At 45.7% G+C, this 13,616-nt stretch overlaps 1 protein-coding gene across 1 annotated transcript in view; it reads right to left on the bottom strand.

Moving 5' to 3' along the window:
- NCBP1 (nuclear cap binding protein subunit 1) overlaps nt 1-12,252 on the bottom strand; it is a 29,321-nt gene extending 17,069 nt beyond the window's left edge. The window contains exons 1-8 of the mRNA XM_077345498.1: nt 11,985-12,252; nt 9,538-9,626; nt 6,981-7,081; nt 5,886-6,042; nt 4,871-4,978; nt 2,394-2,515; nt 1,461-1,530; nt 221-436 (exon numbers count right to left, since the gene is read on the bottom strand). Coding sequence (XP_077201613.1) covers nt 221-436; nt 1,461-1,530; nt 2,394-2,515; nt 4,871-4,978; nt 5,886-6,042; nt 6,981-7,081; nt 9,538-9,626; nt 11,985-12,018 — 897 coding nt within the window. The 5' untranslated portion in view covers nt 12,019-12,252. The remainder of the gene's footprint in view (nt 1-220; nt 437-1,460; nt 1,531-2,393; nt 2,516-4,870; nt 4,979-5,885; nt 6,043-6,980; nt 7,082-9,537; nt 9,627-11,984) is intronic.
- Between the last annotated feature and the right edge of the window lie 1,364 nt (nt 12,253-13,616).

Below are 13,616 nucleotides of genomic sequence, written 5' to 3' on the forward strand. Positions count from 1 at the left end.
ACGTACCTTCACGCCCTCGGTTGTGAATTCCCCTCTCTGTATGGGCAGAGGAGGAATCAGTGGCGTGCAGTGACCTTCTTCGAGGGACATGGATACATTCCATGCAGCGGCTTGATTTTTTTCAGGAACACTTCAGCTTCTCCCAGCGATGAAGGAATCCTTCAGCTGCTTATTCTCACAGCGGCAGATGAACAGGCCCCATCCCCTGCCCACAGCTCACCTCGGGATCATCCGTGTAGTCAAACATTCGGAAGATCACCCTAGGCATCGGGTAGGCCGAGTCTTCCGTGTGCGGTGGCGGAGTGAAGGGAGGCAGGTTGTGCTGTAGGGCCTCGCACAGCACATTGTCGAAGGCCAGGTAGGGCCGCGGGATGTGCCTTTCCTGCCAGCGGTCTTTCTTCAGCTTCTGAACCTGAGCCCAGAGGCAGTCTAAGTACTTAATGACAAAAAGAATGACCTTTCAGCGATTTCCAAGCTCTTTGGGCAGGAATTCTCCTTGCTCCTTTGAAGTCACCCCTCCACTTATGCTTTCTAGCTTGGCAATGAACTCCCTCCCCCCCCCCCCCCCAGACCCACCACTGGGATAAGCAGTCGTCTGCTAAGATTCAAGGAATGCAATCTGCATGATACCTTTTTATTAAGAGCAACCAAAGGACACGGCAACGTGTGAGCATGCGAGTTCACCAGAACTCTTTGACAGGCTGATGTGACCCCCCCAAGAAAGATTTAAAAGAATTCATTTAACCTTTAAAAGTTTTTTTTTTGCAACGTCTAGTTTGATTATGAGTTCTGGTGAGCTTGAAACTCAGGCATTACTAGGTGTCATTTGGTTGCTCCTAATAAGAGGTATTATGGAGAATGTCAGGGGGTTTTTTTGGGGGGGGGATTTTGCTTTAGGATCCATTTGACTGCTAAGCATTCCTTTCTAAGCTTCAGAAAGCTCATCAGCCCAGTGTGACACGACCAAGATAGGCTTATTTACTGCATTTCTAGACCATCCCTCTCAGGACAGCTCACAACAAACACGGAATAAAACCCCATACAATAAAAATCCTTAAAATCCTAAAAATTAATCTAGTTAAAATTATACACCGATCGCTTGCTCCATCAAGTTATTATCCCAAAGGAGTCTGGAATCATGAAAGATGGAATTCCCATTTCCAGCCCTGCTCAGATGGAGGGATTCAGTCTAGGTCAAAGTTTAGGGGTGGGTGGGAGCCATTCAGGTAGAAAGAGCGCTGGTAACAAAAGGATATTAGTGGACTGTTATTTCAGCATTCAGAAAAGTCAGTGCCAGGGCGCCTCTTGATAAACAGCAGCAACTTTGGAGGAAGGAGGAGAGCACACCAAAGTTATCACTGGAGTTTCCCACAGCAGCCCAAATCAAAATGAGGCATTCAAACTGCACATTCTTTATGGACTGCACCGGCATGGACTTAAAGAAGTCCAGCTACACCTACCTCTTCTTGAGGATGCGGCTGTTCGGCAGACCAAACTTGTAACATGGGCACGTGAATCTTCTGACGGCGTCTGAAGCAAGAGGAAAATAAAAACATTTAATTTAGTAATTTAGTTGTCAAAATGTGAGATGCATCACCTAGAACAGGCCCACCCTGTAACTGGAGAGAAAGTCTGGGCATAAGGTGGCCAAGCTTTCCGATTGAACTCTTCTTCATATGGGTTGATTATACACCATATGCTGCTTACCAAGAAATTCTTTCTTTTAGAGAAGCCCACTGTCAAAACTGGAGCCCCACAAATATATACAACTGTAGTAATGAAGTCTTGGGGCCACAATCTCAGCCCCTTCCTTTCCCACATGGAAAAGGTGAGCACTTTGAAAGATAGCCTTCAGTCCTATGTCTGGTGTGGATCTAACTCTCCACAAACCACAGTTTGCAAAGCAGGAACAGCCGTCCACCCGCCACGAAGCCCCTTCTGCCTTCCGGGGTTTGTTTTAACTACAGTTTTACGTTGCACACGTAACACAAATGAGCATTCCATATAAACCTCCAACTAGGATTTCACAGTCTGTGTCTCATAAACTGTCTTGGTTAGTTATTATATAGAAACAGCACAGATATGTCTCAGAATGATGTTGAAAGCAGATGTAGGAATTCGAGCTGAAGAGGAAGGAGGGAAAGGTTTTCTCCCAAATTGCAAGCCATAACTTGCAGGGGCCTGTCCTACACTTGACATTCACCATGCCAGAAAAAAACCCGAAATGTTTCCTAGTAACTAGCAGCACAATTTTTTGGGCACCAATTTTTATGTGCATTTACCTATAATGTGTCAAGAGCTTCTACCACTTCAGAATAACTTCAGAGAAGACTCTTTTCCCACGGTATTAATAACCCACCAAGCACAGCACATAAGCCTGTTGGTTCCCTTACTTCAAGTAATTCTCAACATGGGACAAGATGCGGTCCATCTCGGCATCCTTCTTCTCATACAGTTCCTTTCCCACCCAAGGTAAGGATGACAGAAAGGCATACACGTACCAGTCACAGCGCACCTGCGGCAAACAAAAACGATAAGGCTCAACTGTGTGCCGGTAAGGAGGAAAAAGCACGGGAGATTTCTTATCCCAAGTCAGTGTAATGATGGATCAGGTCGCAACAGATTAAACATAGTAAAGACCGACTTCGGATTTTAAGATGTCCAGCAGTGCTTTGGAACTGTGCCTGAAGCACAAACCTTAAAAATGAATATAAGAACAGCTGTGCACAAGCACAGGTGGCTGAGCTTATTTATTTATTATTTGTTTATATCCCACCACTTTCCATGGAACCATGGTGGGTTACATAAAACAAATAAAACCCCCAATCTTGAACCCCTTAATAACATAAAACACAAGAAGCAGCATAACCCTCATTCCTCCCCCATCTGCAGTCCAATCAACACAGGGTGGGGGTTCACAAGATGGTATATAGCGTTGGCCGGAAGAGGTGCCCCAGTTGTTCCTGGTCCCGTCCACAACCAAAGACCTGGCGGAAAAGCTCCATTTTGCATGGATTACTGTAGCCAGACAGTTCGAGGGCAGGTAGGGTGCTAGTAGCTCCGCCAGGCGAAGATGGAAAAACGCCGTGCAGGCTACACCTGTGACATGGGCCTCCACTGAAAGGGAGCTGCTCAAATCCACCTGTTCTGCACAAACAATAAGCTAGCACATATCAGAAATTAAGATAGAACATATCAGATTTTATTTTTATATATACAAAATGTGCATGTGCTTTGCCATGATCATTTCAGATCAGTCTGAAGAATATACTGCATTTGAAACCCTGAAGGAAAACCTCAACATTTTGATTGGAATGTCAGAACTGCCCCCAGGTTTTTGTGTACTAGATACTTCCTGCTTCTGTCCTGGGATAGTAACAAAGAAGACAGAAAAAAAAATAACTGGTGCTTGCAGGGAAAGAATCTTTAATATTTGTGAAACCCCAACATGTGTCACATCAACCTTCCTCAGAGGAATATTAATTCAGATTCTTAGTAGAATGTTACTTTCCCTTTACGTTGGGGTTTCATAAATCAAGATTTTTCCCTACATGCACCATTTTTTTCTATTTTCTTAGCTGGACCAGGACCAGCCCTTTTCTTCTTTCTGTGATACACAAAAGAAATAATCCTGCATTTCCTAGGAAGCCACGCATTCTGCCATTAACTGCTCTTCTTCCATAAAGCAATCGACTCTCACCCATGAAGAGTTTATGCAAATAGAAAGCTTTTTAACAGCCTATGTACAATATGTCTGTTCTTATTAACCCTGCCTTTACCCAGACCTATGGTCCTCAACTGTTGATAGAATTAACTTACTTCACTGATAATGACATTTTTCAAAATAACACATACCATTTCTAGAGATGCTGATAAAGGAGGCTAATGAATGGCTAACCAGATCCTTCAGCCAAGGAGTCAGCAACTAGCAGTCCTGGGTCAAATCCAACCCCCTGTGTTGCATTATCTGGGCTTCCAGTTGCCAACTCCAGCATATGAGATGGGAGAGAACGAGCAGCTTATAGGGCAAGAGTAGCAGCAAATAATTTGGGAGACGGGGGATGGACCCCTGGCCTGCTACCGTCCATTCCCTTGCCAATCAAGCTCTCCACCAAAGCCAATAACTGAACAGGGGTTTAATTATGCCCTGTCAAATAGTGTTCTAGTAATTGGGCAACAGCTTGAATCTGATAGGAACAAACCCCTCTTTATGTACCTTAAAGACAGAATGTTTAATTTTAATAGTATGCCAGCAACCACAGTTGATAAGAACTCAATCACGGCAAAAATTACTGTGAAAGCACATATGTGAGCGCGTTTCATAATCTCACACATATGGCACAACGATGGACAAGAATTTATGTGTGCTACAGCAGAAAGGTTCTTGGGTGTCAAGATGTGATACCTGCCCACCTGACATTAGGGAGTCTGCCTTATTCATACAGCTTCCAATCTCCCATCTCCCATAAGTAAATAATTTGGAGCGAGACTAAACCTGCAAACTGACTGTGCTGGAATATTCCCTTTGGGGATACGGCTGTAATGGCATATCTCAGAGGTTCTCAACCGCCCCCGCCCCGCGACCCCTACAGCAGGGTATGCGGGCTCATGCACAGATATGGCAGTGCGCATGCACAGACACCGCCGGTGGCCAGAGCAGCAGAGGCATTGCGCTGGCCTCCTCTGCGCCGCCTCGGAGGCCAGCATCACAGGAGAGCTAGCGGCAGTGGCTGGAGTGGTGGCAGCAGCATGGCACTGGCCTCCTCCGCCGTGGCTGAATGACCCCTCGGGGGTCACAACCCCTGGATTGAGAACTGCTGCTATATCTCAACAGTAAGTCATCCACGATGACAAAAATACCACTGCTTACCTGCGGTACATCCTCCTCCTGAGTCACCCCAACAAAGTTCTCAAACATGGCTACCATCGAAGGTGCAGCTATTACATGGCAGTTCACTAGATCAGAAAGAAAACGGACCTGGGGAAAGAAAATGAACACCCCAGGGTTTTATAGAAGAACACCCCTCACAGACACACATTTGGCTGACTTGGAATCTAAGGGGGCAATTATCAGGAGTCAGTCTATGTGTTTCCCTTCCTCTATTCCCCTCACGACGGGCAGAGAGGTTGCAAAGGAACTCCACATTCCAAGCTTTAAACAAACATAGGCATTTTGCGGTTCAGTAAGTTCCACAGGGAAGCATATGAACCTCAATCCCAGCTTCACTGCAGAAATTTTAACTGGCCTCCTCAGGGTTAAAAAAAAACCAAGCAAACAGGTACAAAGCAGAAAAACAGGCACCACGTTCCTACTGTAGATTATTAAAAAGTTAAAGGGAATTCACAGTGTGCTGGACCACAGGCCTTCATTCGCCATAAAATAAGTAGTCAGGATGTAGACTACCCCAGCACCATATCACAAAACATACATGACCACAAGTGGTGGTGGCGGCTCAGTGGTAGATCCTCTGTTTGGAATGTAGAAGTTCCCAGGTTCAATCCCCAACACCTCCAGATCAGGGGACCAGGCAGTAGGTGGTGTGAAAGACCTTTGCTTGAGACCCTGGAGAGGCCATGCTCAGTCTGAGCAGCTAATATTGATTTCAAAAGCCCAAGGGTTGGATAAGGCAGCTTCAGGAATATTCAATTCCAAAATGACATAACATCAGCCCTGAAGGGGTGCTATAATAAAACTACGAGAGAGGCCAGCACAAAACTTTCAAATGAGTGAGCAGGAGATTCAGTTTTCCACAATATGCCCTGCAAGACAAAAGACTTCAGGTTTGCTGGTCAGCAAGACAAACCACATGAGTACAAGAAGCAAAAACAAGAAGAAGCGAGAAAGAAACAAAAAGAAGAAGCGAGAAAGCAACCAAGCAACTTACTAAATACACAGCTTCATTATACATGTTGACTTTCAGACACTCTTTGAGCTGACGGATCATGGCTTCCACAAACTCTCCACCAAAATTGTAGTTCCTGGCATTCACCAAGCCAACTAGAGTTGTGTAGATAGTCAGCTTCTCTGGTAACAAGCGGGCACTGATTTTTCCCCCCATGAAAAGGAGACAAAACAAACAAATACGTTAACTCAGACTGCAACCCCTGTTGTCAGCATCCTGACGCATAGCAAAATTCAAGAAGCAGATGTGCTTTGAATTTGGGATGGCTCATCTCTGGTGCAAGAAGTTAGAAGCTGGAATTGGCTCTGGGTGGGCTCTCAGCAGATCCCTTTCCAACAGCTGAGACACTTGGCCTTCAATAACAGGCCAAGGCTCTGTCTGCAGGAGGAAAGCATCTCTGACGGTGAACTGGCCCAACTCCCTCTACCTGACCACAGAATTCTATAGGACTGTTGCATATCCTCGACTGACTCTTTTCTTTGCTTCACTTGTTTAAGCTCCACAGTTAGGCAGCTGTGCAGCACATCAGCCATCCTTGCAGATCAGGGCCTTGGCTGAAAAGAAGAGGTGAACCAAAAGCCCTAAATGAGGCAAAGTCATAATAAATCTGCTGAAGACCTGGGGAAACCCCCTCCCCCACAGTTGCAACAATTCTGCTCATGGTGGCATTTGCAAGGCAGAGCATGTGGCTGAACGACTAGCTACAGTGCTCTAGAAAGAACCCACTCAGAAGCCAATAAGCGGGTGATCAAGAGAACTACCCACAACAAAGTTGCCCCTGAATCCAGAAGTCCCTAACTAAATCTTGACGCTGTTCCTAGCCATCAATGTCAAGCACGTCCAATGAGGAAGAACATCCCATTTACACCAGAACAACTCATTTCCAGCTCCGGGACATTCTACCCAGGTTGCTCCTTCCAATCAGTCAGGTTTTTCTTCCCAGTTCCAGGACTTAAAAGCAAAAAGCCCTTAAATGCAAACAGATAGAAAGCATAGGGGCGCTTCAAAATGTAGGCAATACTTTATCACCTGGTTCCACAAACGTTTTGCATACATACAAACGTTTTGCATACATACACTGTGCAAAGGAGTCGCAGTATCTTGCTTTTGAAGTTTGGTAGATCTGCCTCCAGGACCCCGGCCATGTCCTCTAAATTACTCTCCAAAGAGGAAGAACTCTAAGGGGGGGGGAGAGGAGAGAGAGAGAGAGTCTGATTCATATCATCACCCAAAGACATTATCAAGGAGGTTCTCAGTAACAGGCAAATTCAATGCGCAGCCTCTTAGCAGAAGGCAAGAAAACCTGACAAGAGACAAACTCTGCCAGGAATCTGGTTTTCAAAACACTATGTTACAAACTCCACAATGGCAGATAAAGCAAGCAGCTCCAAGTTCAACTGCAATATCTAGAAGGGCGTTTGCACGTTCGCATCTTAGGCCTAGTGCAATTTTTACTGTGGCCAATTACGATTTTGCTAACAATCCATATTCTTCATTAAGGCTCAAGGCAAATTGCAAAGTTCTTTTAAAAAATCACGTACACACAATGCAGTGAAGGCCGGTATAATAAACGCATTGAACAATGCAAGAAAATGGGCTTACACCTTTAGAGAAGGATGAAATAAAACAATATAATATACAACAATAAGCAATGTAGGAGAAGGGGGAAAGGAAGCCTGCTTAAGAACTTCCATATGCCTACTCCCAGTAGAGAGATGCCCTCTTGTTCAAGACCAGCGAGGGAGAAAGAGAACTGCCAATGGAATCAAGCATTCTCTCCCTTCCTTGGATGAACCTCACTTCTCCTAACCACAGCTGCCACTGACATTAATGTAAGCTGTGGTTATGTTTAAGAGAGTTTCGCTCTTAATTAGGATATCAAACCTGCGTTTAAAGCAGTTTAGCAATTCCTGATGGAAAGAGAGTCCCGATTACTGTTACAGCCATAATTAACATAATTACCATCACAACATTTCATCAGGGTTGAAAATTGGCAAGGGAAGGTGTGGTTAGTAGAGTGGAGATGCAACAAAATATGACTTGTTTGAGAGGAGCAATAAAATCCTTCAGCCTTCCGGTTTGCTAGTCACGGTTAAGCTACCAAGAAGGTCACTGCACAGGTTCCTGCTTGACCTACAGTGTTATCCCACTAAGTGTTTCTCTAGTTTAAGCCCATTAAGATAGGTAGACTTCAGGGGGAGTAACTCTGCAAGAGATTGCACTTTCAAGTGCTAATGTCTATAAGCAGAATGGCTGGCACTGAAAACAATTCCCCTGATTAAGGGAGTAATGAAACCTCCCATAGGCCAAGGATCCAAAAAGACTAGCAATTCTTGGAGAGCATGCACCTTGAACAAAGTGGTCAAATACAACTAACCAATCAGCCTTGTGTAACACTGGGCTAAAGCTACTTCACCTCTCTTGCTCAGCAGGAAAAGGCCCGTATAATTAGTTGATACAAACACGTCAGCACTGTTAAGTTCAATTACACGCTTTTGAAAAAGTCTTTATAATAATACTAGTACACTTTGCTACTGTTTAATAGAGAGGCACACATCAAGTACACACATTTACCTTCTTTCTATTTTAAAAGAAAGCTATTTTAATTCTAGCTATCAATGTAAATTTGAAGGTTCTGGCACGATGACTGAACAGTCCCTATAAAGGAGACTTTGCTGCTCCTTTACTTGGATTGTTATGTCAGGATATTTACCAGACTGGGTAGTTTGTTTATGAGCTAGGTGTATACCCCTGGGTTTTTAAATACAGCAGCAGTGAAGCTATATTGGGCCAAATGCTGGAATAAAAACTTCAAAATCTAATAAGAGGAAAAAATATTCATCATCTAGCGATGGGAGCCGAAAATCTCACAGCAACTTGGTTTCCGCTACCTCTAGATGATGTTTTGGACCACAGATTTTGATTTTTTCCTCCCTGTTCGAGTATGTTGTCCTTCCATCAGCCAGCAATCAGGCCTCATGAACCAGCCAAAGGTGAAAAAACCCAGCATTTTAAAAGTGTAAAGCTATTTTCAACGAAGCAGGTGCTATATTTTCTCACTTGCTAAGATCTCTCCAATACATGAGAGTAATACATCCTACAATTCTTCAATACTTCATGTATCCCTACGTCTTGCATGCTACGATGTGTTTGAACATATGGAAAATTTCTGGAAAATTATCTTAAATTATTTTGAATCAAAAGTTGGAATCTCCCGTCTACAGTCTCTCAACAGCATGTTCATTTTTTAAAAAATTACAGGCCATAAAAAGACATCTTGAAACAGGAATTCTGGTGGGCAAAAAATCAGTGTAAGATTGGAACTGAACAACTGTTTTCCCATTTGGGGAGATCCTAGATGCAAAAACAGAAAAGCCATTACATGAACCAATTCCAGATCTGCTCCTGGCTCTGTCCTCTTCTTACCATTTGCAATGAACAGTTTGCAGTTTATACGTACACTCTAATGTGCAGTCTCTGTATCTTTTGGAGCAATTAGAAACCAATTGACCTTCCCATATACTGATGACTCAACTTTCAAGACTAAGTATTTTAAAAAGCGGCATGCAGAATTCAAATGCTTGTCAAAGACTCTAAGCTAAATGGGTCAAATAAGAAGCCACTAGTCTCTTACCTTTTCTCCCACTCTGCATATTAAGGATTCCAGCCGATCTACAATTTCAGATGACTCAGATGTTCTCCTCTTCTTGTGTCGCTGCCCTCCTGTTTTGATAAGACACAGTGGGGGGGAAATGCTGACCATGCTATATTGGGTGCTCTAAGACAAAATGCTCGTAAGTATTTGCTTAAGACCCACTAGGAAGCCATACTGAGATCTTCACATTTGTATGGCTGCAAATATTGTTTGTCTAATACAAGGTTTTATTAATGGAGTGCCAAATTAGCAAATCCCATGATTCAAAAGACTGACATTTCCATTCACAACAAATTTTGTTTCTGCAACAACTTTATAAGCCTACCTTGTGTTTAGAGATCCCACTTTGTGTGACCATACTCGAGGAACTGACATTTTATTTCCATGGCCCATTATGCACGGGGGGGGGGGGGATAGCGCACATTCGGGGTGGAATGGCGGCGACTAAAATCACCGATAACGCACGGAGACGGCTGCAACCAGCCGCAGATTTGGTGCATGCCGCTGAAAAAGCCGTGTTAGCGAAACGCAGAAGAAAGCGCAGCTTCTGGGTGACCGGGGCGCAACCAGAAGCAGCGCCGGGGTCGCCTCGTGCATAATCGGTTACTCTGGGTTTTTCCGCAGTTACGTCCCGTCCCGTGCATAAGCAGTTTGCTTCGCTTCTTCCCCCTCCACATTTTCCATGTGACCCGAAATCGCTGTTTCGGCAGCCGTGCATAATGGACCCATGTCTCACTTTGACACCACACTATGCAACGTTTTCATAGATGACTTAGTGCAGTGCTTTCTCAACTCCTACTCATTAACACATCTCCTGTCAATACTATCTATCAATGCTGCTCCCATTATCTGGGCCTAGGGACAGGAAGATTCCAGCAACTTTCGACTCACAATCAACCTGCAAACGGAAGAGGCTGCCTTTTCCTCCACACATATTTGCATGCTCCCAGCTATCATGAGGGGTTTACCAAGCTAATCATAGCCACTAGTCAAACACAATTATAGCCACATTTGTTCCCATCCCTCCAATAGGTGCTCTCATCTGAAGGGCTTGCAACAGATATTCTTGGAATTATCATACTCATCCGATAAAAAGACCAACAAAACCAGAGTGGTGCACAGAAGCAGCCTTCTATAATGCAGATCCAAAGGAGATCATAACCACCACTCAGACTAGATAATGACTTTTCTTTTTCACACACCATAGATGACAGATTTTCCCTCACTAACAGGCAGCCCCTGACCTAAAACAAATAAATGACCCCGCTAATACAGAAACAAATTCAGGAATCAAACTAAGCATCAAACTTAGATATCAACTTTGTCCTCATTGATACTCAAAGAGCACAATTACAAGAACGAATGACATTGGCTATTCCATTTCGGGCTCATTCACTTGCTTATCCTCCAACGCAACATATGCATGTCCTCATGTGTCACTGACACTCAACAATAGACAGGCACAGAGGAAAGGCCGTGGTTCCACAGCCCAGGCAAAGTTGATTTATTTCACATATTTCTATCCCACCCTTCTTCCAAGCCAGGGATTCCCAATCAGGGTTCCAGAAAACCCTGGGGATATGCAAGAACAACCCAGGTGTTACACTGCTTTTCCTAGAAGTTCGGATGGCTGTTGACATCACTAGATGTCACTGGAGCCTAAATGTTCTCTATAATGGAAACTGTAAATGATCAATAGATTGACTAGCTGGTTCCCACATCTTACTTCTGTGCCCACGTCTCTGAAGGGTATGTCACCCCTTCCCTGGTTCCCTGAAGCCTGAAAAACATTTCAGAGATTCCTCCACAGTCAAAAAAGCCTGTGAGTCCAAGTACATACCATTCTCTTCTCACAACTGCTGTGTAAGCAGCCCTTCAGGCCCAAAAACATTCCACCATGGTGAATGGCGCATTTGAACCCAGATCTCCCAGCAAGGAAAGAATTGTTTTTATACACTTTTCACTACCGAAAGGAGTCTCAAGGCAGCTTCCAATTGTCTTCCTTCCCCTCTCCACAATGGACACCCTGCGAGGTAGGTGGGGCTGAGAGAGCTCTGACAGGACTGTTCTGTGAGAACAGCTCTACCCGGACCATGACGGAGCCAAGGTCACCCAGCTGGCTGCATGGAGAAGGATGAAACCCAGTTCGGCAAATCTGGACCTGCTGCTCTTAACCACCACACCAAGACGATCCCGAGCCCCGGCATCAGCTGCAGCGAGTGAGAAGCTGGCGGCGTGAGCTTGGCCTACCTCGCGGGGCAGCTGTCGGGCAGAAGGACAAGGGCGGGCGTAAACACGCAAAGCAGCCGCCTCAGCCCCTCGCCCTTCAGGGAAGAAGAGAGACTCCCAAACCAACCTACGAAGAGGGCAGAGCCCCCTCGCTTATGGGGGGAGGGAGGTGGGTGAGAGGAGCCCCCCTTTCTCACCGTCGTTCTCGTCGCTGTGCCGCCTGCGCGACATGGCTCCGCTCCTCCGGTCGAAAGCAGCCGCGGGAAAGGGAGGCGATGGGGGCAGTCAAGGCGGGCGAGCGTGAGGGGCTCCCGGGCCACGGCAACGGCCACCCGCGCGCCAATTCCCGGCGCTCTCCGACGCTGCGGCCTCCCCGTCGCCCGCCCCAGAGCCAGCCAACCGCGCGCGCAAGCCCTGCGTCCGCCCGTCCGCCCTTCCTTCCTTCCCTTTCTTCCCTCCTTCCGGTTTGCTCGCGTACGAAAAGCGGATGCCGCTCTAGCCACCGCGCGGCTCTATGGTGCCGCTCCCTGTTCGGACGTCTCCTCCCTCCTCCCGCTTGCCTCTTTGCCCTCTTCTGATTGGAGGGTTGTGATCGGCGAAACGCTTCCGGGGAGCGAAACGGGAGTTAGGGAGCGTCGAGAAAGAGGAAGGTTTCTTGATCGGCGTCTTCCAAGAGGGAAGGTGTTGGTTGCCAAGGAGGAGCCGCGCCGTGGAGAGCTGAAACAAAACTACCAAGCAAGCTCATACCTGGAATAAAACTTGGTTGATCTTGAAGGTGCAGCTGGACTCGAACTTTGTTCTGCTGCTTCAGACCAACATTGTTCCCCTCCTGACTTTATTTATTCCAGGTTGAGCTGTCCCAAGTCACAGTTCACTTAATTACCAAAACTCATGTTGTCAGTCGTTAAATTGCTACTGGAATTTCGTTTTACTTCTTACTTTTAATTCCATCCTGCTTTTCCAAGACGAAGATGAGGGTGGCATATATGGTCTCCCACCTTCCTCCCTTGATTCCTTATAATCACCCTATGGGCTGGGCTAGGTTAAGAGAGAAAGAGACAGTGAATGTCCCACTAAGGCTATCCAGTAAGCAAGGTAGAGTGGGGACTGAAAAAGCTTATGGCGAAGGAATGGGCTGTTGTTTTGGAGAGCAGGCTGGAAAGAAGTGAAGCAGAGGAGCGTCATTGGCACGTGGATTCATGCTGGGTGTCAGCCCCTTCAGAGATCTGGGTCTCACATCCTGAAGGCCTTCTGAGGGCAGACCAAGCAACCAACAGAATTATTTTGAAATAGGTTCTCTGTGCTTCAAGAGGCTTATCTCAGATATGTCTGAAATTTACAGCCACTAAAGCTTCTGAATTGTTCTGAGGGAAACCCTATGTCACCTGCATTGCAGTAGTCCAGCGTAGAGGTTACATTAGAAGAACTGGGTTTTCACTACCCAAAGGAGTCCCAAAGCAGCTTATAAACACCTTTTCCTCTCCCCACAACAGTGACTTGTGAAGTTGGTGGGACTGAGAGAGCTCTGTGAGAACAGCTCTAAGAGGATTGTGACTGGTCCAAGGTTACCCAGCTGACTGCATGAGGAATGGGGAACTTACTAATCGGTTCTCCAAATTAAGAATCTGCCCCTCTGAACTACTACACCATGCTGGCTCTTAGAACAGCTGGATTCAAGAATGGGGCTTTTCTAACTACGAAGGAAGAGAGGGCTGCTGTCCTGTATGATATACATCTGCCTTCCCAGGCCAAAACAAGCCTATCTTTTGCAGACCCCATAAACAGCTCAGTGATGTCCTTGCTAGTGGAAACTCCAGTACAGTTACTAA

This window comes from Paroedura picta, chromosome 7, assembly GCF_049243985.1.
Source record: "Paroedura picta isolate Pp20150507F chromosome 7, Ppicta_v3.0, whole genome shotgun sequence".
Classification (NCBI taxonomy): domain Eukaryota; kingdom Metazoa; phylum Chordata; class Lepidosauria; order Squamata; family Gekkonidae; genus Paroedura; species Paroedura picta.